Source organism: Hibiscus syriacus, unplaced genomic scaffold (genome assembly GCF_006381635.1).
Source record: "Hibiscus syriacus cultivar Baekdansim isolate YM2019G1 unplaced genomic scaffold, ASM638163v2 tig00116962_pilon, whole genome shotgun sequence".
NCBI classification, from domain to species: Eukaryota; Viridiplantae; Streptophyta; class Magnoliopsida; order Malvales; family Malvaceae; genus Hibiscus; species Hibiscus syriacus.
Genome location: NW_024063488.1, coordinates 2,275,941 through 2,298,664, shown reverse-complemented (window position 1 = coordinate 2,298,664; position 22,724 = coordinate 2,275,941). Strand labels below are relative to the sequence as shown.

At 34.3% G+C, this 22,724-nt stretch overlaps 1 protein-coding gene across 2 annotated transcripts; it reads left to right on the top strand.

Annotated features, from left to right (window-relative positions):
- The first annotated feature begins 708 nt into the window (after positions 1-708).
- On the top strand, positions 709-13,274 carry LOC120190629 (ubiquitin domain-containing protein DSK2a-like). Of its 2 annotated transcripts, none has more exons than XM_039193671.1 (9): positions 709-1,093; positions 2,963-3,049; positions 3,085-3,765; positions 4,979-5,190; positions 5,269-5,377; positions 11,369-11,432; positions 12,564-12,592; positions 12,780-12,869; positions 12,947-13,274. In XM_039193671.1, exons 1-9 carry the CDS (start codon positions 919-921, stop codon positions 13,042-13,044), a joined length of 1,545 nt encoding a protein of 514 aa, XP_039049602.1. In that variant the 5' UTR covers positions 709-918; the 3' UTR covers positions 13,045-13,274. The 2 variants fall into 2 exon arrangements, with proteins under 2 accessions (XP_039049602.1, XP_039049603.1); XM_039193672.1 differs by having other exon boundaries at positions 710-1,093; positions 3,085-3,767; positions 4,978-5,190; positions 12,780-12,868; positions 12,955-13,274.
- The last annotated feature ends 9,450 nt before the right edge of the window (positions 13,275-22,724 follow it).

The following is a 22,724-nucleotide window of genomic DNA, read 5'->3' as shown; positions in this document are numbered from 1 at the left end:
TAGTTAGATGATTAAAACAGAACAAAATTCATAGTTGAAGTACTAAACGTGTAGTAATTATTTAGTTTTATACAAATTTATGACCGTTGGATGAGTAAAAATAAATGATTGAAATTAACTTTATATTTTTTCTAGCGAATAACTTCTCAATTTTTATTGTTAATACCAACTATCTATTTTTACCTAACCTAAGCCTCTATTGAAGACAAAAAGAAGCCGAACCATTTTGTAAGGTATGTGGCAAGGAAGTTCTACAGTGCGACACCCTTAATATACGGTTAAAAAAAGACGTTACCCATCTTGTTATTATTTAAATAACAAAACTGGTAAAAAATTACCTAAAACATTATTATTTCTACCGATTTTGTTATTATTGAACGTTTTACCGAGCTTGATAATATATCTGATAAAGCACTACCTAAAACATTATTTTTCTACCAGATATATTATCAAACCTGGTAAAACGTCTAATAATAGTAGCGAAACACTATTGGTTTTACGACAAATCCTTTTGTTTTAAAGAAAAAAGGAAAAGAAAAGAATATCCGGATTTTCCACTTCTCTCGTTTGTTTCAGAAAATCTAAGCCTGTGTCCTGTGAGAAAATCCCCATACTTCCCCAAATCTAATTATCCTTCTTCTTTTATTTTTCGACGATTCTCTATGAAATTTCCTCCAAATTCTTTAATTTTTCAGCTTTTATTAAAATGAAAATACTTTCACTCCCTAAATGTATAAACGAAATACCAACTCACTATAGAAAAAAGGTAGGGGAAAGGAAATTTCATTTCCGTATTTATATATTTTCCTAGGGTTAGGTTTTGTGATCGATTCGAGAGAGGGACAATATGGGTGGGAATGTCGATTCGACTGAGTCAGGACTCGGTGGCAATGGTGGGAGAGTAGAAGAAGAGGAGTGATGGTTAATATCCGCTGCTCTAATGGCACAAAATTTGCGGTTAGGACCATGCTCGATTCAACAGTTGGATCTTTCAAAGTTGTTATTGCTCAGAATTGCGATTTTCCAGCTGATCAGCAACGATTGATTTATAAAGGGAGAATCTTAAAGGACGACCAAACACTTCAAAGTTATGGCAAGTTTCTATTTCCATTGGATTTCTTTTTTCAAAAAGAAAAAAAATTATAGTCGTTTTCATTTTGTTTTTCGTTTTCCCTGTTTGTCGAAAATAAAGAAAAATAACAATGAAAACGGTGAAATTTCTTATAAAAAACCAGCATTGAATTACAAGTACTGAAAGTATCAAGAAAGCACGAGGAATTAAGTTCGATATTGATGAAACAATAATGATTTGACATGTGAATTTCCTTTTATGGATGATAAAAATTGTTCCTTGCATGGGCCTGCTAAACCTTTTGAACAAGGTATATGGTTGCCATGATCGGTTTAAACAATTTCTTTTGAAAACTTAATGATTTGTTGTCATATATTTCAGCAGCCCAGTAATCGATGTCATGATACCTTAAGACCTACAATTATAGGTGTTGTGTATGTAATACTTTGAAGATGATCTATTTCTACGGAGTGTTAAAGTTATGTGCTTTAAAATTTATGCACAAATACTTATGGATCACTTGACCATTTCACTTTCTTCACCCTTATTGAAGGTTTACAAGCTGATCATACTGTTCGAATGGTTCGTGGTTTTGCACCATCTTTAAACAACATATTTTGAAAAGTTAATGATGTTATGTAATATTTTTCAGTATCCCAGTAATCAATGTCATGATATCTTAAGACCTACAGTTATAAATGTTCTGTATGTTATGCCTACTTTTGAAGATAAATCACTTTCAGGGGACTGTTAAAGTAACTGTGTTAGGATTGATGAAGCTCGATTGATCAACTGAAAAAGTGTTAAGAGGTGTGAATTAGTCTTTTGAAAATTTTAGGTATAGAGTTAAAAAAGATAGACAATTTGCACAGGAATTTATAATGGTTCGACTTCTAAATCAAGTCTACATCTACTACCTTAATTCCACATTAAGGTTTTTCTAATAAATTCACTAATTTGTTCTTTCTTTTTCTAAGCTTAAGAGTAACCTTTACAAAACCCTTAGTTTTTCAATGGCTAAACTAGAACCAATCCCCTTTTACAAAGGTTAAAATATGTAAACAATAAAACCTCACGAAGATAGGTGTTTACAAGAATTAAACTCACGAGAAAAACAATTGAAAGTTTGCAACAAGCTCAAACACATATGTACAAGAGAAAAGGGAAAATAAAGAGTGAAAGAGCTTTTCTCTTGATCTCTATTGATTGGATAGGTGTTGTAACTTTCTTCAAGTGTTTTCAACTTGTTTTAATATGTTTGAATGAGTTTGTAGTCGTTTCTAGCCGTTGGGTGTTTTGGAGCCATTGGGGATGAATTTTCTATAAAAGTAAAACTGCCCATAACAGAGAGTATCAGTACTCCTTTAATGAATATCAGTACTACCTTTGTAATATTTAAATAAACTAGTCGTTAAAGACCGTTGGGCTCGATCAGTATCAATACTAAGGTTCATGGTATCGATACCACTGTGTAAAGTAGTATCGGTACCCCTTGAGTATTAATACCAATTTTGCATTATGGAATTTGAACAATTTGAAAAACAACTGGTAGTCTCGATATTACCAAGAGAGTATCGATATTATTCTTACCTTTGGTATCGGTACCACATGAACAGTATCGATATTGTTCATGTGATACCGATATTATAAGAACAGTATTGATACTACATACCCAGAAAATTGTTTTGTGTTCAAATTCTAGTTTAATGTACTTTGAATTATTTTTGAAAACTTTGAATAAATTTAATTAAATTCAAAAATATTTTATCTTAATTTGTCATATCAAAATATTATAAAACATAGTTCAACAAATTGTCTAATACATGCTTTAAAATTTATGAACAAATACTTGATCACTTGACCATTTCACTTTTTCTCACCTTATTGAAGGTTTGCAATCTGATCATACTGTTCATATGGTTCGTGGTTTTGCTGCATCTCCATCAACGCCTCCTCCTGCGGCTGCCACAAATGTTGGAACTCCTAATACTACACCAGGGGTCACACGTGGTGAACTCCTAATACTACACCAGGGGTCACACGTGGTGTTGGTTCTAATGAGGATGCTGGTATGGGAGCATCATTATTGCCTGGGCTTATTCCGCTTGGCAGTAATGGAGGTAGTTTTGGTTTGTTTGGATCTGGTCTTCCCGAATTTGAACAAGTACAGCAACAACTAACTCAAAATCCCAACATAATGAGGGAAATAATGAATACACCCGCTATTCAAAGCATGGTGAATAACCCTGAGTTAATGCGCACTTTGATTATGAGCGATCCTCAAATGCGTGAGATTATTGATCGAAATCCAGAGCTTGGCCATATAGTTAATGATCCTAGCATTCTGCGGCAGACTTTGGAAGCTGCTAGGAATCCTGAACTCATGCGTGAAATGATGCGAAACACTGACAGGGCTATGAGCGGTATTGAATCCTCTCCTGAGGGATTTAACATGCTTAGGCGCGTGTATGAAAATGTTCAGGAGCCATTTTTGAATGCTACGACTATGGCTGGAAATAATGGAAATACTCCAGGTTCAAACCCATTTGCTGCTCTTTTGGGCAATCAATGTGGTTCTCAAGCTAGGGGCTCACCTATCAACACTTCTGTAACTGGTTCTGAAAGCACCCAGGGACAAACCTCGCCAAACACAAATCCTCTTCCTAACCCCTGGAACAACAATGTTGTTGGTGGTAAGTTTCATCATTCTGTACTTCATCGACACTTTTTTTATGTGTGTCTAGTATGTACATTAGTTTTATGCACATGGTATTTCAATTTAGAAAGTTAGGGTTGAATCCTAAATGCTAATGATTGATAAGAAAAAAAAGGTGTATGCTGGAATAAAAGCATGATGCTGAAAGATGATGGTCAAAGTAAATTTGTTATGTCTACTTGATCAATGGGCAGATAAACCATTATACTATGTTCATATTGTTGTGGGGTGAACCATTTGGTTTAGATTGATCGAAGTATAGTTTTTGCCATGATTTTGCTTGATTATGAATTATATAATCTTCTCTTTTGACATTTAGTAAATAGTAACATAAATAAGGGATTCTTCCTTCAATAGAAAAAAAATTTTCACTTGTAATTTGCCATAGTTGCTCAATGAAACTAATATCGACTTGACTAGACTATCTTAAATGTTCAGAATGGGATGTCATACTAGGTTTGTTCACTTGTGGGATGGATGATTGTTTGAGACTTATGTAATCGTAACTTGTTGTCCATGTTTACTGTTGTATTATTACGAAATCTCTTTTATCCTATGCGAGGGCGGATGTATATGGTTTTGATGGGGTTCAATTGCATACCCATTTTTTTGAAAAAATTATTAAATCTAATTTAGTATATTAAGGGGAATGAAAAAAATAAAGAAATTTGCATACCTATTTTTCTTGGAAAATAAAATATTAGAATTTTGAACCCCTATATTTTAGTTTCTAGATCCGCCATTGATCCTATATTTTTGTGTTTTCCTGTATATGAGATTCCTTTATATTTAGGGGAAAAATAATGCTTTACCATAATTACTCCATGAATGATGAAACTAATATCTACTTAACTAAAATATCTTAAATGTTCAAAATGGGATGTTATACTAGGTTTGTTCACTTGTGGGATGAATGATTATTTGAGACTTATGTAATCATAACTTGTTGTCCATGTTTATTGTTGTATTATCATGAAATCTCTTTTATCGTATGTTCTGGTGTTTTCCGATATATGGGATTCCTTTATATTTAGGAAAAGAAAGTTAATGTTTTACCTTAGTTGCAGCAAGAAAAGTAAGTGAACTAGAATATCTAAACCTTTTGTTTTCTTTAAATGCAATTCACTACTGTTGTGTATGCTGTTAAATCCAGATTTCCCGATGAAATACTGTGTGCTGCAAATTGACAGGGGGAACCCAGACCAATACTTCTGGGGGGTCAAATCCTGCTGGGGATGCTAGGACACCAGGTATTGGTGGTTTGGGAGGCCTTGGACTTCCAGATATGTCGCCCATGTTGAATGGAATGCCAGATACTTCTCATTTGACTCCATTGTTGCAAAATCCAGCTGTATCACAGATGATGCATAGCATAATGTCTAATCCCAATTACATGAATCAGGTCATTGAAGAATCACTTCTGTCAAAGAGATTGTTATTTGCTTATTTCCATTTGTTAAAAATCTGCTTGTAATTTTAGATTATGAATCTCAATCCCCAATTGCGTGAAATGTTTGATTGGAATCCTCAATTGAGAGAAATGACGCAAAACCAAGAAGTACTTCGTCAGATGTTTTCCCCTGAGACAACGCATGTATATTCTTTTCCATGTATATGCAGCTCTAAAACTGATACATGCATCACAAGGCTCACATCAAAGGAAGAAGTAATAACTCTTCCAAATGATCCACTCGTCCAAGCATTGGAAAAGAAGATCAAAACAGAAGCAGACTTACGACGACTTTTTGAATGGGATCCTTATCTTATTTAGTCAAGATGTCTTCTGTAGATACGACCTTATGTCTCTTATCTTTCCAACGGTTCTTGAATCGCATCAATCCGATATCAGGAACTCAAGATATGGATATTTTAATGAAGACGGTGCATGCAGAAAATCCTATACGGGATTAATACGGGATTTTGTAAATATTACGAATTTTCAATATTTTTATTGATTATTTGTAATATAACTTAATATAAGATGATGCATTATCTTTTAGGATTAGATTTATTATTTTATTAGGAATTAAGGTTGGGTTAAAAATATTATCTTTAGTTATTATTATTTTATTAGGAAATAGAATTAAGATATGTTTAGTTTATTATTATTTTATTCATTAGTTATTTAGGACCTTTAGAACTCGGCCCCTATATAAAGGAGGCTTCATTAAACTTTTTAATTCAAGATTTGTTTGATTAATAATATAACGAGAGTTCGTTTTTGCAAGTGCTGATTGCCTTGTGCCTTCGAAGCTTCTTCTCCTTGAGTTCTTTCAAGTTCTTCTGAGGGAGATTAATCTTCAAACTCCAATTTGTCTTTTCATTGCGACTAGGAGGGTTGGTTAGAGCCATATTATCGTGTTTGCCTTTTCATTGCGACTAGGAGGGCTCGATAGGACATTATCTATCGATTTTCCACATATCCATCCACGCCATCAATCGTCTTTACCGGTCACCTTCATAAGGGAGATCTTTTGATTTCTTGGTTATCTTATTTTATTTGTAATTCCTTTATCTTTTCTTTATTTTGTTTTAATCTTGTTTCTTACCTTATTTCCAGTACCTAAAAGAAATCCCGAGAACCCTAATCGCTACCGCCACCTTCCCCTATTCATTCCCCATTGTTCTTCATCGAATCTAGAGCTTTCTAGGTTTGATTCTTCAACAAGAGCAACGTTCATCAATCCGCCACCGCTTCCCTATCAATTGGTATCAGATTTGGGCCGATTCTTGGAAAGAAGCAAGCAATCTTGTTTGTTCTTGCACACAACACCGTTAGGGTACCCCAACGGAGCTAGTTCAGAGAAGATTCATCGTTTCAGGTTATTTTTATTTAACTTTAATTTAGATTCAAATCATTCTTGTTAGTTTGTTATTTTTTTTCCAAAAAAAAGGAAAAAAAACAAAACAAAACAAAAAAGCTAAAATTTCAAAAAATTGCAAACGAAGGTATTTAGGGATTATTTTCTCGAGATATCATAGTCATCTTAAGTGTAATCTCCAGTCCAAAATTCACTTCAATCAGAGTTCATTAGAGCCTTCAAATACATCATTAAAGTTTTATCGACAGATTCGGTCTAGAATATTGTCGAATTTCTTGAAAATTATACAGGAGGAATTTTGTGGTGAAAAATTCCAGATTGAAACTTCATATATTGGAGATAATGCACACAAAACATCAGAATTTTTGGAGATCAAGAACAACTTCGAACAAAGCGATCAAGAAAAACAGATTGTTTGAGGACTCACCGTTCAACAGAGTCTACTGGATACTACTGAAGGTATTTGGTTCTGAAATTTTACAGCTGGTTTCTTGACGCATCGAAAGACATTCAAAAAATTTTCCAGAATTTTTGGACACCGGTAACCCCCTCAAAAACGTAGCTCAAGTTGATCCAGCGTTTTCTAGGTTTTCTGGTTTCGTCCCTTTTTCTTTGACTCTTAGTTCTTTAGGTTCTTTTGTTTTTCCTTGTTATTGTTCTTTTGCATTATCTAACACATTATCTTCCTTGTGTTAGTAGGACTAAATAGTTTGCATACTTCTTCCTTCTTTGCATTCTCGTTCTCTTGGAGTCTAACCCTTGTTTGGCCTCTTAGAACTTTAAAATTTTTTCTTATCGCCTTTGCTAGTAATCAAACTCCAATACGAACTGTGGAAGACTACTTGGTAAAGTGAGTTTTAAAGAGTACAAGATCGGCTTACTTGCCTCTCGTTGTGTTACTTTCTTGGAGTGACTTGTAAGGTTTCTTGCTTTGTTGAATTTTCTTCCTTTTATTTTTATTTTACTTTAAAATTTTCTTTTAGTGTTATGATTTCAGGATGGGCGACAATAACAACAAGACACTTACGGCTATCTTAGCCACACTTACCTGACTCATGACTCAAGTTGAAAGATTTGATGAAATCGTAAGAGAACGACAAAAACCACAACTGGATCTACCAAACCAGAATCCAAGACCAAACAATGCTGAACTTTTGGTACCAGGGCGAGAACAACCACGTTTTCAAGCACCCGATTGCGAAGGAGACAATGATCCGGACAGGTACATCGATTGCGAAGGAAAAGTTGATCTTATGTTCGCATACCATGACTACCCCCAAGCTAAACAAGTTCCCCTCATCACCATGCAATTCGAAGGATATGCTCGAACTTGGTGGATGGAAACAAGGAAAAAGATCCAGAACTTCCAAATTCCAACAATCACTTCTTGGACTGACCTCAAACAAACCATGAGGAAGCGATTCCTATCGACACATTATACACGAGAAGTTAAACTACGACTACACCGACTTCGACAAGGTAGAAGTTCAGTTGAAGACTACTATAAGGAGATTCAGTCCTTACTCAATAGGGCTAACATAACCGAAAAAGAAGAGGTCACCGTGTCAAGATTCGTCGTCGGCTTAAACTCAAACATCACTTATCTTCTTGATCTACATGGATACGAAAACCTTGAAGATACACTAAAGAAAGCAATGACAATCGAAGCACAAATCTAAAGGAGATTCCGATTCAGAGAAAATTACCAAGGTACTTCATCCTCTTACCAAGGTAATCCTTCAAATACTTCCTCATCTTCTACTCCATCTTCTCTAAAAAAGCTAAGAGATGACAAACCTGACAAGAAAAAAGAACGACCAGCAAAGAATGACACACTTCCAGCCCCTAAAGATCAAATGATAATTTGAGAGGAGGTAGGGAAAGCAAAAAAAGAAAAAACTGAGAAAGAGGCAAAAGAAAAAGAGGTCACTAGTTACAAAACCCAAAAGAATAATGACCCATGGGAGGTGAGTGAACCTAATTGTGAGAAGAAAAGAGTAACTCAAAATCTATGTGTGAGTACAAAAGAATTGAGAGAGAATCTTCTTTACAAACAACCTTCCATCCTTGTTCGCTTTAGAGAATCAATTGTTTTGATTTCTAACATTAACAAGGATTTGCCTAGTGTGTTTTCATCTTTGTTACAGGATTTTCGAGAAGTATTAGGTGATCCACCTAACAAATTACCACCGAAAAGAGAAAAACAATACCAAACCAATCTAATTCAAGGTTCCATCATACCTCGTCAAACATACAATCTCGAAGAAACCAAAGAGTTAGATTTGTTACAAAAAGGCTACATCCAGGAAAGCCTTAGTCGTGACGCCATCTTAATGAAGAAACATGACTTGAACAACTCCACATGCTTTATAGTTCGTGCACAGGGAATCCATGTAAATGATGAGAAAGTAAAAGCAACAGGAGACTGGACCACACCATCTTCCATCGCCATGAGTTGTCGAATAGTGCTAGGTGACCCTTCTGATGGGTTACCACCTGAAAGCCCTAATCACCATGTCATATCAATGAAGAATCACGATTTACGAGAGTCCAAAGGTAAGTATTTTATTACTCATTCTAATGACATTGTAACGTACTTCTTCTCCTTCTTACAAGGTAAGGCTCGTGAAGTTGTCATCCATACTAAACACAACTCCTTTAAGTACGTAACATACCGAGGTAAGCAAAACACAGTAGACAATGCACTACCACGAAGGTATACTCTTACCTATCAAACACATACTACTATTCCGAGAATTGAACATATCAAAGATGCATATCACAATAACTCGGATATTTCTGATATTTCTGCCCATACTTTTAAAAGTGCTTTTAATGAGCTTTATCTTGTATATAAGTTTTCTTGCCAACTAACCAGGTTCTATAGTCCACAAATCTCCTCCCGAGAATTCTTAATTCATGAACCACACTTAGGAGACTTAAGGTATTACTTTAACAAACCAGATGACATGGTTTTTAAACACTCATTCTCACCACACACAAATATAACCATGGAGAAATTATCTGAAGCAATTATACATAAAGCCAGCAGTGGTCGGCGCCATGTTGAACTTCAACCTAAACATCAGATTACAAGTCTTATATACAAAAGAGGATTTCAAGAGTACAAGAAATCAGTTCCTACAAAGAAGAAACCTCGACTGAAACGCATAAAGACACATCACATTGATCCTGGTAAATGTTTCACAAGTTTTCCTTTCAACACATCTAAGTCTCTTTCTCTTGGATCTTCAGATTCGAGGACGAATCCTTTTAAGGAGTGGGGGAATGATACATGCACCAGAGTCCATAATACATGCTTCTTTGGACTAATGTTTCTACTCGAACCTATTAGAAGAACAAAGTCTCGAAGATTCAAAGCATATCTATTCGGTAAGTATAATATGAATGAATCATTAAACGATTCTAATGTTGCTCCCTTTAATGTTTCAGATTTGAGGTTGAATCTTTTTGAAGAAAGAGAGGATGATACATGCATCACAAGGCTCACATCAAAGGAAGAAGTAATAACTCTTCCAAATGATCCACTCGTCCAAGCATTGGAAAAGAAGATAAGAACAGAAGTAGACTTATGACGACTTTTTAAATGGGATACTGATCTTATTTAGTCAAGATGTCTCCTGTAGATACGACCTTATGTCTCTTATCTTTCCAACGGTTCTTGAATCGCATCAATCCGATATCGGGAACTCAAGATATGGCTATTTTTCTGAAGACGGTGCATGCAGAAAATCCTATACGGGATTAATACGAGATTTTGTAAATATTACGAATTTTCAATATTTTTATTGATTATTTGTAATATAACTTAATATAAGATGATGCATTATCTTTTAGGATTATACTTATTATTTTATTAAGAATTAAGGTTGGGTTAAAAGTATTATCTTTAGTTATTATTATTTTATTAGGAATTAGAGTTAAGATATGTTTAGTTTATTATTATTTTATTCATTAGTTATTTAGGACCTTTAGAACTCAGCCCCTATATAAAGAAGGCTTCATTAAACTTTGTAATTTAAGATTTTTTTGATTAATAATACAACGAGAGTTCGTTTTTGCAAGTGTTGATTGCCTTGTGCCTTCGAAGCTTCTTCTCCTTGAGTTCTTTCAAGTTCTTGTGAGGGAGATTAATCTTCACACTCCAATTTGACTTTTCATTGCGATTAGGAGGGTTGGTTAGAGTCATATTATCGTGTTTTCCTTTTCATTGCGACTAGGAGGGCTCGATAGGACATTATTCATCGATTTTTCACATATCCATCCACTCCATCAATCATCTTTACCGTTCACCTTCATAAGGGAGATCTTTTGATTTATTGGTTATCTTATTTTATTTGCAATTCCTTTATCTTTTCTTTATCTTGTTTTAATCTTGTTTCTTACCTTGTTTCCAGTACCTAAAAGAAATCCCGAGAACCCTAATCGCTACCGCCACCTTCCCCTATTCATTCCCCATTGTTCTTCATCGAGTCTAGAGCTTTCTAGTTTGATTCTTCAACAAAAGTAACGTTCATCAATCCGCCACCGTTTCCCTATAAAAAACTCTCTCAAATGCTTACGTGACTTTTAAGGTTTTGAATCTTTTGTCTTCTATATGGGGTCACCCTATATGATATGGTCTTATAGGGATGTTAACGCTACCCCACTGGTTATTATTGGTTTTATTTAATATTTTTCGAAGTAATGTTTTGACAAAAACTCACCTATGTTCTGCTTTCCCTTGTTTTCTTTTATTGCAGCAAATGCTAGCTTTACAGCAGTCTCTTCTGTCTCAGCTCAACCGACAGCAATCAACTGAGTAAGTCATACCTTTGTCTATTCCACTGGTGAAAACCTCAATTTGCCTTTTTTCTATGCTTGCTTTTATGGTTGTCCCAAGTGCTGTACATGCTGCTGTTACAAATATCAGAATTGTTTTCTAAAGTGAATTAATCTCTGGTTTCTTGATCAAACAAAGATTTTTTTTGTATCCTATACATAATAGATAGACCTGTCAATTGGACAGGTCGAGTTCTGTTCAGTTTGAATTCCAATCGGGTCATTCTTGGGTTGATTTCGGGAAGGGTCGGTTTCGGGTTTGTGTCAATTTTGGGTCGGGTTAGTTTCAGTTTCGGGTCATTTTGGTTCATGGACATTTCATTTTCAGTGATTTGAGTTTACTTATGATTATTTTGAATTGGGTATCATTCAATTTAAACTTATTTTTAATATTCAGTCATATATATATATATATATATATATATATTATTTGACCATTAAAGTTATTATAAACAAATCATTCTTTTACCTTTGAATTTTTATGATATAACATATAAATAAGTATCTTACACAATCACTTATCCCATTATAGTGAGAAAATTCACAACTGATTTAAGTTTTAACCAACTGAATTGAATCAATCTGGTCAAATTCAATTTGATTAAGTCAGTTTCGATCTAGAATTATTTTGATTAAACCCTAAACCTTAAATCCTTATGTACATGCACTTAGTTGTTTAACCCAAAACTCAGATAGACTCATAAGCAACTATACCATCTCTTAAAAAATGTTCAAGTTGAAATTGCATGTTTTATGTTGATAAAATAATGATAATTATAATTTCAATTATATTTTTAAAATGATAATTTGAGTTCGGGTCAGATGGACGGGTTCAGTTTGTTGATTTCTCATGATCAAATCAGATCTGGTTTTTGTGGTTGCGTCAAAGTTGACAGGTCTAATAATAGATGATTATTTCTAGCCAGATTGGACATTTTAGGGATTCAAAAAAACAGAATCAAATTCACTATGTTTTTCATTTGGCCATTTGGCCCTTCTGTATATTTTAATCTTCATGGATATTAAACATGCCTTTATTAATCGTGCCTCGATGATTAATTATATCATTGCTTTTCTTCTTTCCTTTTAATCATAATTGGCTTTCATACAGGGATTCTGCACGGACAGGTGCTACGGCAGGTACAAAATAAATAAAAACCAAACTGTAGCTATGAATTTTCTCTACAAACGGCATGAAAAGCACTTGAAGTTTCAAGGGTTCTCTCTAACATTAAACTCTCTAGTTTGCATTGCCACCTCCCTTCACCAGCTCTTCTTTCATCTATCTTGATTTTTTGTACTTCATTTTGTTTAATTGCATTTTCAGGAGCAGTCCCTACTGCTGGTCTGGATTTGTTGATGAATATGTTTGGTGGACTAGGTGCTGGTAGCCTCAGTGTTCCCAACCAACCTGATGATTAGCATTCTTTTATCTTTTCGCATCTATATGAACACTTTAGATCACTACTAATTTCTTCGTTTTTGGTTCTCCAGTTCCTCCGGAAGAACTGTTTGCTACACAATTATCGCAACTCCAAGAAATGGGTTTCTATGATACGCAAGATCAGGGCACTTCGCGCTACGTCTGGTAATGTCCATGCTGCGGTTGAGAGACTCCTGGGAAATTCCGGGCAGTGATTTTTTACAACTTGATGCTTCTAAATTTTACCAAGGGCTCTCGTGTAAGGTCAGTTGATCTGGCCTGTTGCCTTAGCAAAACCACATATTATGGGGATACATGCTGATTTGTTTTTGGGTGTGTTTAATAAGTTAGTAAACACGATGATATACCCGAGACCTTGTCGATATAGGTTTATGCAATACTTGGATCATTCATCTTTCACCGACGCACTTGTTTATGTACATACACTTAGGATTATTGTTTTCTCCAATTTAAACAACTTACGAGGATGCTTATGGCATTTTGATTTTTGTCCTGTTGCTTCTGTTCTATGGAATTTAATTGGAATTTTTATTCGTGCATCGAGTATGATGGGGATGAACTGTGTTGTGACTCTGGCACGTGAGATTCAATGCTTGGTAAATGCACTGAAGCATAACCGGCGATAATGGAAAAGGCTTAGTAACCACCCCACCCATGTATGGATAACACTCTAGACTTGTCTCCTACATCAAGCCATATATGCTGGGACTTATGATCCGAAGAAAAGATCCAAATTGATAAAGATGGATAATGGTCAATTCCTGACTTGTTCTAACTCGGTTTCCAGTCCTGAATATAAGCTACAGGGTCATCACACGAAGCACCGGAGAGCTTCAGGGCCGGTCACGAGAATGTTGAGGGTTGTTTGGCATTAACCAGAAGTGGTGGCCGTGAGGTTGAGGATAGCAAGCTGATGGTGTTGAGGCACAATGAGGGTGGTCTCTAGTGGTCTTCTTATTCTTCAATCCTAGCTTTGGGTTTGAGGTTAAGTCTATGACGAAAGCCTGAATTCTTTTATCTGACGACATTTTTATGTTGACCTGGGATTATATTAGTTTTCCCGGGTACCTAAAAGAGTCTTTACTTTTTTCCCCCAATCAAAACCGGATGAAGTCCGGGTGTTCGGAGATTGATATATATAGCTACAAATTAAGAGAGTTCTTGCTGTACTTTTTCCTAAGAAAGTTCTGTATCTACTGTTATTTTAAGTCTTCGAAGTTTCATAAGATATCTGGAGTTCCTCAAAACCTTCAGAGTTTTATATTCTTCCTATAGATACATGTTGATGTGATTACCAACAAATTCACGTGATCTGCAATTAATTATCTGACAGTCGATTCTATTTTACCTGTCAACATGTAAATAATCAATTGTCATCTTAAGTCTGATACTAATGTTGAGGAACAATATATAAATCACAATGCAAGGTTAAAAAGAAGATTTTTTTCTCTCTCGAAACTGTTCATTGTCATCTATAGTTTGTATGCTCTCTATTTTTCCTGCATCAAATAATCAATTGCAACTCTTCGTCTAAATAAAAAGAATGGATTACCAAAAACTGAATCCAATTTCACCATAACTGTCCTAATTAGTGACGATGTGTGTTAGGGCAACTTGATGGGGAAAATGGTCCATCTTTTATCCTTTTGTAGAACTATAGTGGTTTATATGCGGCAAATCGACTTGATTACAAAGTGACATTTGCTGCAAAATTCTATTTATAATCCCCTTCTAAATATTCATATATATCATGAGTTTAATATCAAAGCCTATGAGGACCACATTTCTAGTTAGACAATTTCATTAAAGTACCCTTAAAAATCAGAATCTCAGTTAAGGGTAACCAACAGACAATGTTGTTCTGATAGAGAAGAAAATCGGAATCAAAAGCTTGTGTTAGTTTTTCTGTCCAACTAAATCATTTTACATTATCGGATAATAAGGCATCATGATGATGTGTAAATTCATATTAGAGTCGTTGTGCACAAGATTTTGTTAAAGTGGGAATTGCAAATTAATTACATAATTAAAGCCAAATGTTTAACTTTACAGAAATGCTTTGCACTTTTTCTCCATGATATATATATACTCTGCTTGCTCGCGATGGCAGCGTCCACTATCCAGCAAAGATGTGAATTTTCAATTAAAACAAGAGAAAGGTCAGACTTTTAATAATAGCAAGGAGGTAATAAATATATTGAACTTTACCATTCTTGTTAATTTTTTAAAATTTATTAGAGAGATTTCGTCACTGATCCACCACCTCTCCATTTACGATATGTTTTTAATAACAAGATAAGATGGGTTTTGTGCAATTAAAACTGACCATATTGTTTATATAAATACAATATATGCATGCGTGGTTAAGTTGAAGTCAATGATTCTTGTCGGATTCCACCTTTGAAAATAAATTTAAATCCTCCATCCAATCAGTATTGCATGTGATCTTCTCCATATCATATTGTTAGGTATCTCATCTGCCCTTTATTTCAGTCCAATAGCCATCAAATCTCAAGTTAATCCAAAGACGTTCAATTCGTTCATTCAGTCTTATCAGTTTTTATTGATCCGAATAAAGTGGTTAAAATGATCGTAAGGGTTTTAATCCTTTTGATTTAAGTGAAAAACTGCAATCAGTAATTAAACAATCATTGATTAGTATCAAGATCCTTTAGTTCCGTAAGCAAGAAGAGAAAGAAAGGTGGAGGTGAAGGTGTATGATTTCTCTCTTAAATCTTACAAGGGGCGTGGCTGAGCAGACGCGAAGGCGCAGGGCCTCAAAAAATAAGGGTTTCGAAATAGAGTATATCTATCAGTTATTGCCAATTAAGAAGCAGAAAAATAAATATAGAGTAGTGGTTAGATCATTAGGTCAATGACTTTGTTGATCTTAAGTTCGAATCTCGTTAACAAGTAAAATTATTTTTCGAAAAAATAATGTCAGTGGGTCTGCTCAGTTTAATACAACTGTAAGTTTTTTATTATTTTAAAAAAATAAGTTCGAGATCTAAGGGCCCTTTACAAGAATTTGCACATGGCCTCCAATAACTTAGCCACGACCTTGAATCTTACTTGAGAGATTTTATAATGACTCTTATAGCTGGTGTTTGTAATGACTACTCGTAGATTAGACTCCTGTCAGAAATATTCTAAGATCCTTTATTCGAAAAATGTTCTCCTCAAACTTTCTCTGCACAAATTCTCAAAATTTGGATATATGGAAAATGAACTTGCAAAAAAAAATTGGAGATGATACAACAAGATTTATACATAAGGCTTAATGTAAAAATAAGTGTCCAAATTATATTATTTTCAAAGTGGTGTCTAATTTTTTTTCGGTCAATCTAGGTGCCAAACGTTACTACTTTAGGTGTCTCGTCCGTAACAACCGTTAAAAAGCCCCGTTAAGTGACATGTGTTATGTTCTGGTAATTTTGAAATTTTATTTAAAATAAAAAATAAATTATATTTAAAATAAAAAATAAATTATATTTAAAAAACTTTAAAAAAAACCCAAAACTTTGAATACTCTAATTTCAATCTCTAAACTCATGTCGGCCACCATCCTTTATCACTGTCGAACCTCCACCGGACCTCACCTTCACTTAACGACCAATAACCCTATGAAGATTCATCAGAACATGAGTCAATCGACGGTCAATCGATGCAACCCCCAACGAACCCCGATGTTGCAAATCATGATTACATGTAATCTCGACAGCAAGGATGAAGACGTCTAACTAGGGAAATGAAAAGGATGACATCGACAGTTGTGGCCGACAAGGACGATGTTACTTTTAAATTTAGGGATTTAGGATTTGTAGAGAAATTAGAATTTTTTAAAATATAGTATATTTTAATTTTTTTTAAAAATAAACATTTCAAATTACTTAAACGTGACACGTGTCACTTAACGGAACTTTTTAACGGTCGTTACAATCGTACACCTAAAATGATAATATTTGTAACGTTAGACACCTAGATTGACCGAAAAAAATAGACATTACCTTAAAAATATATAATTTAATCACTTATTTTTATATTAAACCTATATATAATCATAATTATGATGTGTTGCACACTTGAAAGATTTGTGATCCTTAAAGAAATCAGTGCTATGTGCGTCTCCATATCATCCTTAACAACTGCAAAAGCATCTCCAACTCAAACCCACATCGGATAGTAGCTTTTCATCAACAGTTGAAAACGAACAAAGTAGTAATTAAATTAAATTAAATTTGCTCAAGAATCTCCAATGTTTAAAATATAAATAAATAAAGTGTAGAGGGATATCCTCCTGGAACCCCTTTCAGTATCTGCTTTGATTCCATTGGCCAACATAATTTTATTAACAGAGTTGACTTTTGATTCCCCATAGCCTCACTCAAATCCTATTCTAAATTATTACAATTTTTCTGCTGTTTATAGTTAATGAAACCCAAACCACAACTCAATATCCATCTATTCTTGTCTTTGTAACTAATCATACATAAAAAAACAAAAGGTGAACAAATTTTAAATAAGAATTATATTTTCCTATTTCATAATTTGAGTTTAATTTCATTATACTTTGTCCGAATCTTTTCTACAAATAACTTTGCTGAAAATTAAAGTTTCTGGAATAAAAAGAGATCTTTTGAGGGTCCTTCTCCTTCAACCACAAACTTCGTACTCTTTAGACAATCATCTTTTCTTATCATTCATCTTCTTTTGACATGACTATGACATAATTACTTGTCAAATGATTATATCTATTCAACCTGCCAGCTTACAAGTAACCATCATGATCTTAGACCTTACACTAATGTTAAAGGTCATTATAAAATCCCTTATCCGAGATTAAGGAGGAGGGGGTCTTTATCTTCTTCGTTTTTCCTTCTTAAAAATCTTCAAAATCAAATGATTAAAACCATTTGTTACACTACCGTAAACTATAGACTATAACTCCTCACTAAAATCAAAAAGGAAGGATCGCATTTAATCGTCACAATCTAAATATTATCATCCACAATTTTTAATCTTAATCATTCCTAGTTTTTCTTTTATTTATATACGTGCGTGGAAATTTGTGGAAAGCACGTCAGGAAATCCTTTGAATTAGCACTCCTTTGGTGACATAAAATTGTTGGTGAAAGCAATTATGGTTTTAGATGCAGACATAGGTTAGACCTTCATCTTTTCATCAGTAATCAAACTCATTATAATATATTAAGCATCGTTTTCATGCTGCACACCACCCCAATTTCATATTTTTATACCTTTGGACAAAAATGTTGTATCTCCAAATATATAATTCCTTCGCCTGTTTATTAAGATTATCTTTCAAAGGGTTTTAAAGAAGTTCTTACATGAAGGAAGTTTTTCGATTAACTAAAAGTTCTCGATAAAATTTATCATGAGTCAACTCTTAACCATTATAAAACAAGAATCAAAACTCAAGTTCAGCCGTGTAAGACGAGTAAAATCCATGAATGATGAAGCTCTGTTTTTCTTTGTTGAATTACCAAATATTAATGTAATTTCTTTTAAAAGTGCACAATTCCAACTTTGAAAGCAAACATGGATCAGGTTTAGAGCGTAAATGAATAGAGCGTTTGATGAATTATTCGTGATCCATTCATATAATGTTCGTTTATTAAGCTAAATAAATGAGTATGTATAAGTTTTTTATGTTCGTTTAATAAATGAACGAACACAAACAAATGTATGTACGGTTCGTTTATGTTCACGGGAAAACTTGTTTGAAAACTCGTTTATTGACTCGTTTATAAGCTCATTTATTGACTTGTTTACTCAGTTCTCTTTTTCCTTTTATTTTTTATATTTTAAAATATCAATGAATGTGGAAACTAAATTAAACACATGGTGAACTTTGAAACTCAAACTGTGAAGCCTAAAGAGATTAAGGACTAGTTTTGTCATTTCACTATTTTGGTGAATATGTTCGTGAATGCTAAACGGACATGTTCACAAACGTTAAATGAATATGTCCGCAAACGCTAAATGAACCAAACACGAACACAATTAAAAATAAATTTTAAACAAACACAGACCAAATATGAACACTTTAAAAATAAACAAATGAACATAAACACAATCTTATTCATTTAAATCCGATTCATTTACACCCTATTCAATTTATAAAATATCTACCGAACAATAACCAGTGCTTTCTGAATGAAATGACAAATCAAATCTCCTTTGATTTATTGATTAAATTGCACTTTATACTTAAAACATTTTGTTTATTTTAATTAATCTTTATTTTAATATTCTATTTAAAATCATTCAATTTTAGTCTCATAAATCAACTTAAAAATTGCAATCCTCCCTAGATGTATACTTTCATTTTATTAATTATTTAAAAAATAATTAGAAATAAAATTGTTAACTTAAATAATATAATGTATACATAATAAGTTAGCTAACACTGTTGTGGAATACGACTATCGGATAGAGCAAAATCACAATTGATAATTTGAGAAAATAAAGATGAAGGTAAAGAAGACACAAATTTTACATGGAAAACCCCTAAATAATATAGGGTAAAAACCACGGGAAAATGTAGAAGAATTTCACTATGAGAAAATAGGAATTACAACTTTTCTCGATCTAACAAGGAGAAAACAATGACAATTTTCTCTTGATAAAAAGGAGAAAACAATTCTCAAGAAAAGTCTAATTTCTCTAGTATTGGGAGAAAGCTAAAATGATATGGGATGATTTTGAAGCTAAATGGGTTAGTGTATTTATAGTTGAAGCTTGAGGACTAATCTTGTAAATGCCCTAAAGTATAGGGACTAAATTTGGTAATTTTCCTTTAACAAATTTTCAACAAAATCAAGTATTTTTTACCACTGCACCATTCGATGCATTAATGCACCGAAAAATCTGACTTTTAACACCACCGAAAAATCTAACTTTTAACAATCTCCCACTTGAAGATTTGATTGGAACAATCATATCTTCACACCATTCTTTCTACCTTGTACCTTCATATTGCTTAGGTTGCTGACAGGCCACAAGAGGACCGACACCAAGTAAATTTATCAGCATTGATCGCCTTCGTCATGAAATCTACTATGTTGTCTTTGGTATGGATCTTCTGCATATATACCGTCCTTTCTTCCACCTTTTCATGAATGAAATGGTACTGAACTCGTATGTGTTTTGTCTTTGAATGAAATGTTGGATTCCTTGCTAGATGCAAGGCGCTTTGACTGTCACAAAACAGAGAGACATACTCTTTATTGTGCCTAAGCTCCTACAATAGCATCTTCAACCAAAATGCTTCTTTACTGGCTTGTGTAGCTGCTACATATTCTGCCTCTGTTGTGGATGTAGCCACAACTGACTGCAATTTTGAAACCCAGCTTACAGCTCCACCAGCAACTTTGAACACATATAATGTAGTAGATTTGCTTTTATCCAAATCCCCTGCATAGTCAGAATCAATATACCCATTGATAAATAAATTTGATCCTCCGTAACATAATGCAATATTTGAGGTCCCTTTGTTGTATCTCAAGATCCTCTTTACTATATTCCAATGTTCTTTGCTTGGATTCGCCATGTACCGACTAACCACTCCCACTGCTTGTGCAATGTCTAGTCTTGTGCATATCATAGCGTACATTAAACTTCCCATTACTGATGCATACGGTACTCAAGACATCTTCATCCTCTCTTCTTCACTGCTAGGACTCATACTGGAGGATAATTTGAAGTTAATAGGAAGAGGTGTAGAAATTGGCTTACAATCTTACATGTTGAATCGTGACAAGATCTTCTTCAAGCAATTTTTTTGTGAAAGCCAAATCTCCCTATTACTTCTGTCTCGGTGAATTTGCATCCCTAGAATCTTATTTGTTGATCTCAAGTCCTTCATTTCAAATTCCCTAGCCAGTTGTGCCTTCAATTTTTCAATATGATCTTTGTTAGGCCCTGCAACCAACATGTCATCCACATACAACAACAATATAACAAAATCATTATCACCAAACCTCTTGAAATATGTACAAGGGTCTGCATTAAGTCTGTTGTATCCAATGTACATAATGAAGAAATCAAACCTCTTATACCAACACCTCGACGACTGCTTTAGACTGTACAAAGATTTGTTCAACCTGCAAACGAAGTTCTTCTTTTTTTTTTCTTCAAACCCTTCAGGCTGGAGCATGTAAATCTCTTCTTCAAGATTTCCATGAAGAAAATTTGTTTTAACATCTAGCTGCTCTAAATGTAGGTTCAATGTAGCACACATTTCCGAGACTACTTGAACTGTTGTTAGTCGAACCACAGGAGAAAAGATTTCATTGAAATCAATACCTTCTTTTTGAGCATATCCTTTGACCACCAGTCTTGCACGATACCTCTCAAATTGATAGTTACCATTTCGCTTGATTTTGAAGACCCGTTTGTTACCAATTGGCTTCCTTTCTTGTGGTAGTGGCACAAGGTCCCATGTATTATTTTTATGAAGGGCTTCAATTTCTTCTTGCATCGCCATCATCCACAGTGAAGCATCTAATATGTTTATTGCCTCCTGGAATGTTGATGACTCAATTTCCTCTGTTAAAAGGCAGTATGCAATATTTCCTTCTATAACATAATATGATTGTCAATTGGGACGTCTTTTCACAAGATTTAATTGACGAGTTGTTGGAGCTTTAGAACTCTCTGGTTCTTGTTCATCATGTGTTGGTTTGCTTCAGAAGAATCTCATTGTTCAAACTCCTTTTCCACATGTATCTGTGTAGTCTTTGACTTTTCAGCGCTACCATCTTCTTCTTGTCTTTGTAGTTTATCTTCTACAAATATAACATCCTTGTTGATGATCACTTTGCGGGCAGTGGGATCCCACAAGCGATACCCCTTTACTCCATCAGCATACCCCAAGAATTTGCGTTTCTTGGATTTTGGATCCAACTTTGAAATTTCTTAGGAGTTGTACATCACGTACACAATACTTTTAAATACATGGAGGTTTGAATAATCAGCTGGTTTACCAGTCCACATCTCCATTGGTGTCTTCAGCTCTATTGCAGTTATTGGAACTTAATTCACCAAATAACATGTGATATTGACTGTTTCTACCCAAAATGATTTTTCTAGGCCTGCAGCCCTCAACATTGCTCTTGTTCTTTCTAACAAGGTTCTGTCCATCCGCTTTGCCACTTTAATTTGTTGAGGAGTGTTTGCCACTATAAACTGTCTTTTGATGCCTTCTTTCCTGCAAAAGTCATCAAATTCTTCACTTGTGTATTCTCCTCCATTATCTGTTCAAAAACACTTGATATTATTTCCAAAATCAAGTTTCACCCGCGCTTTGAAGTTTTTTAAAGTTAAAAAAAAACATCTGACTTTTTCTTAATATGGTACACCCAACATCTCTTGGAGTAGTCATCAATTAATAAGACAAATTATTTTGCTCCGCCTAGGGATGTAATTGGTGCTTGCCATACGTCAGAATGAACCAATTCTAGAACACTTTTGCCTCTAGAATTTGACGTGTTGAATTTTAACCGGTGTTGCTTACTTGTTATACAATGTTCACACAAAGTAAGTGATACATTTGTTAAGCCTGGAAGTAGCTTTTGCTCCACAAGGACTTTCATTCCTTGTTCTGACATGTGTCCAAGTTTATGATGTCATGGCATTGCAGAATCTGAACTACATGAGGCAACAGAGGCTTCTACTTCTAGCAAAGTCTCTCCCTTCAGCATGTACAAGTTTGATGATATCATTTCGCCTTTCATCGCCACAAACGCTCCATGAAACACCTCTTGATTCATTTTTGTGTTTCAATCTTGCTTGCATTATTATCCA

Coding starts and splice junctions, on each gene's coding strand:
- LOC120190629 (XM_039193671.1), top strand. CDS start 919: ATGGTTAATATCCGCTGCTCTAATGGCACAAAATTTGCGGTTAGGACC. Junction 12,593..12,779: donor ACGGACAGGTGCTACGGCAG/GTACAAAATAAA, acceptor TTGCATTTTCAG/GAGCAGTCCCTACTGCTGGT. Junction 12,870..12,946: donor TGTTCCCAACCAACCTGATG/ATTAGCATTCTT, acceptor TTGGTTCTCCAG/TTCCTCCGGAAGAACTGTTT.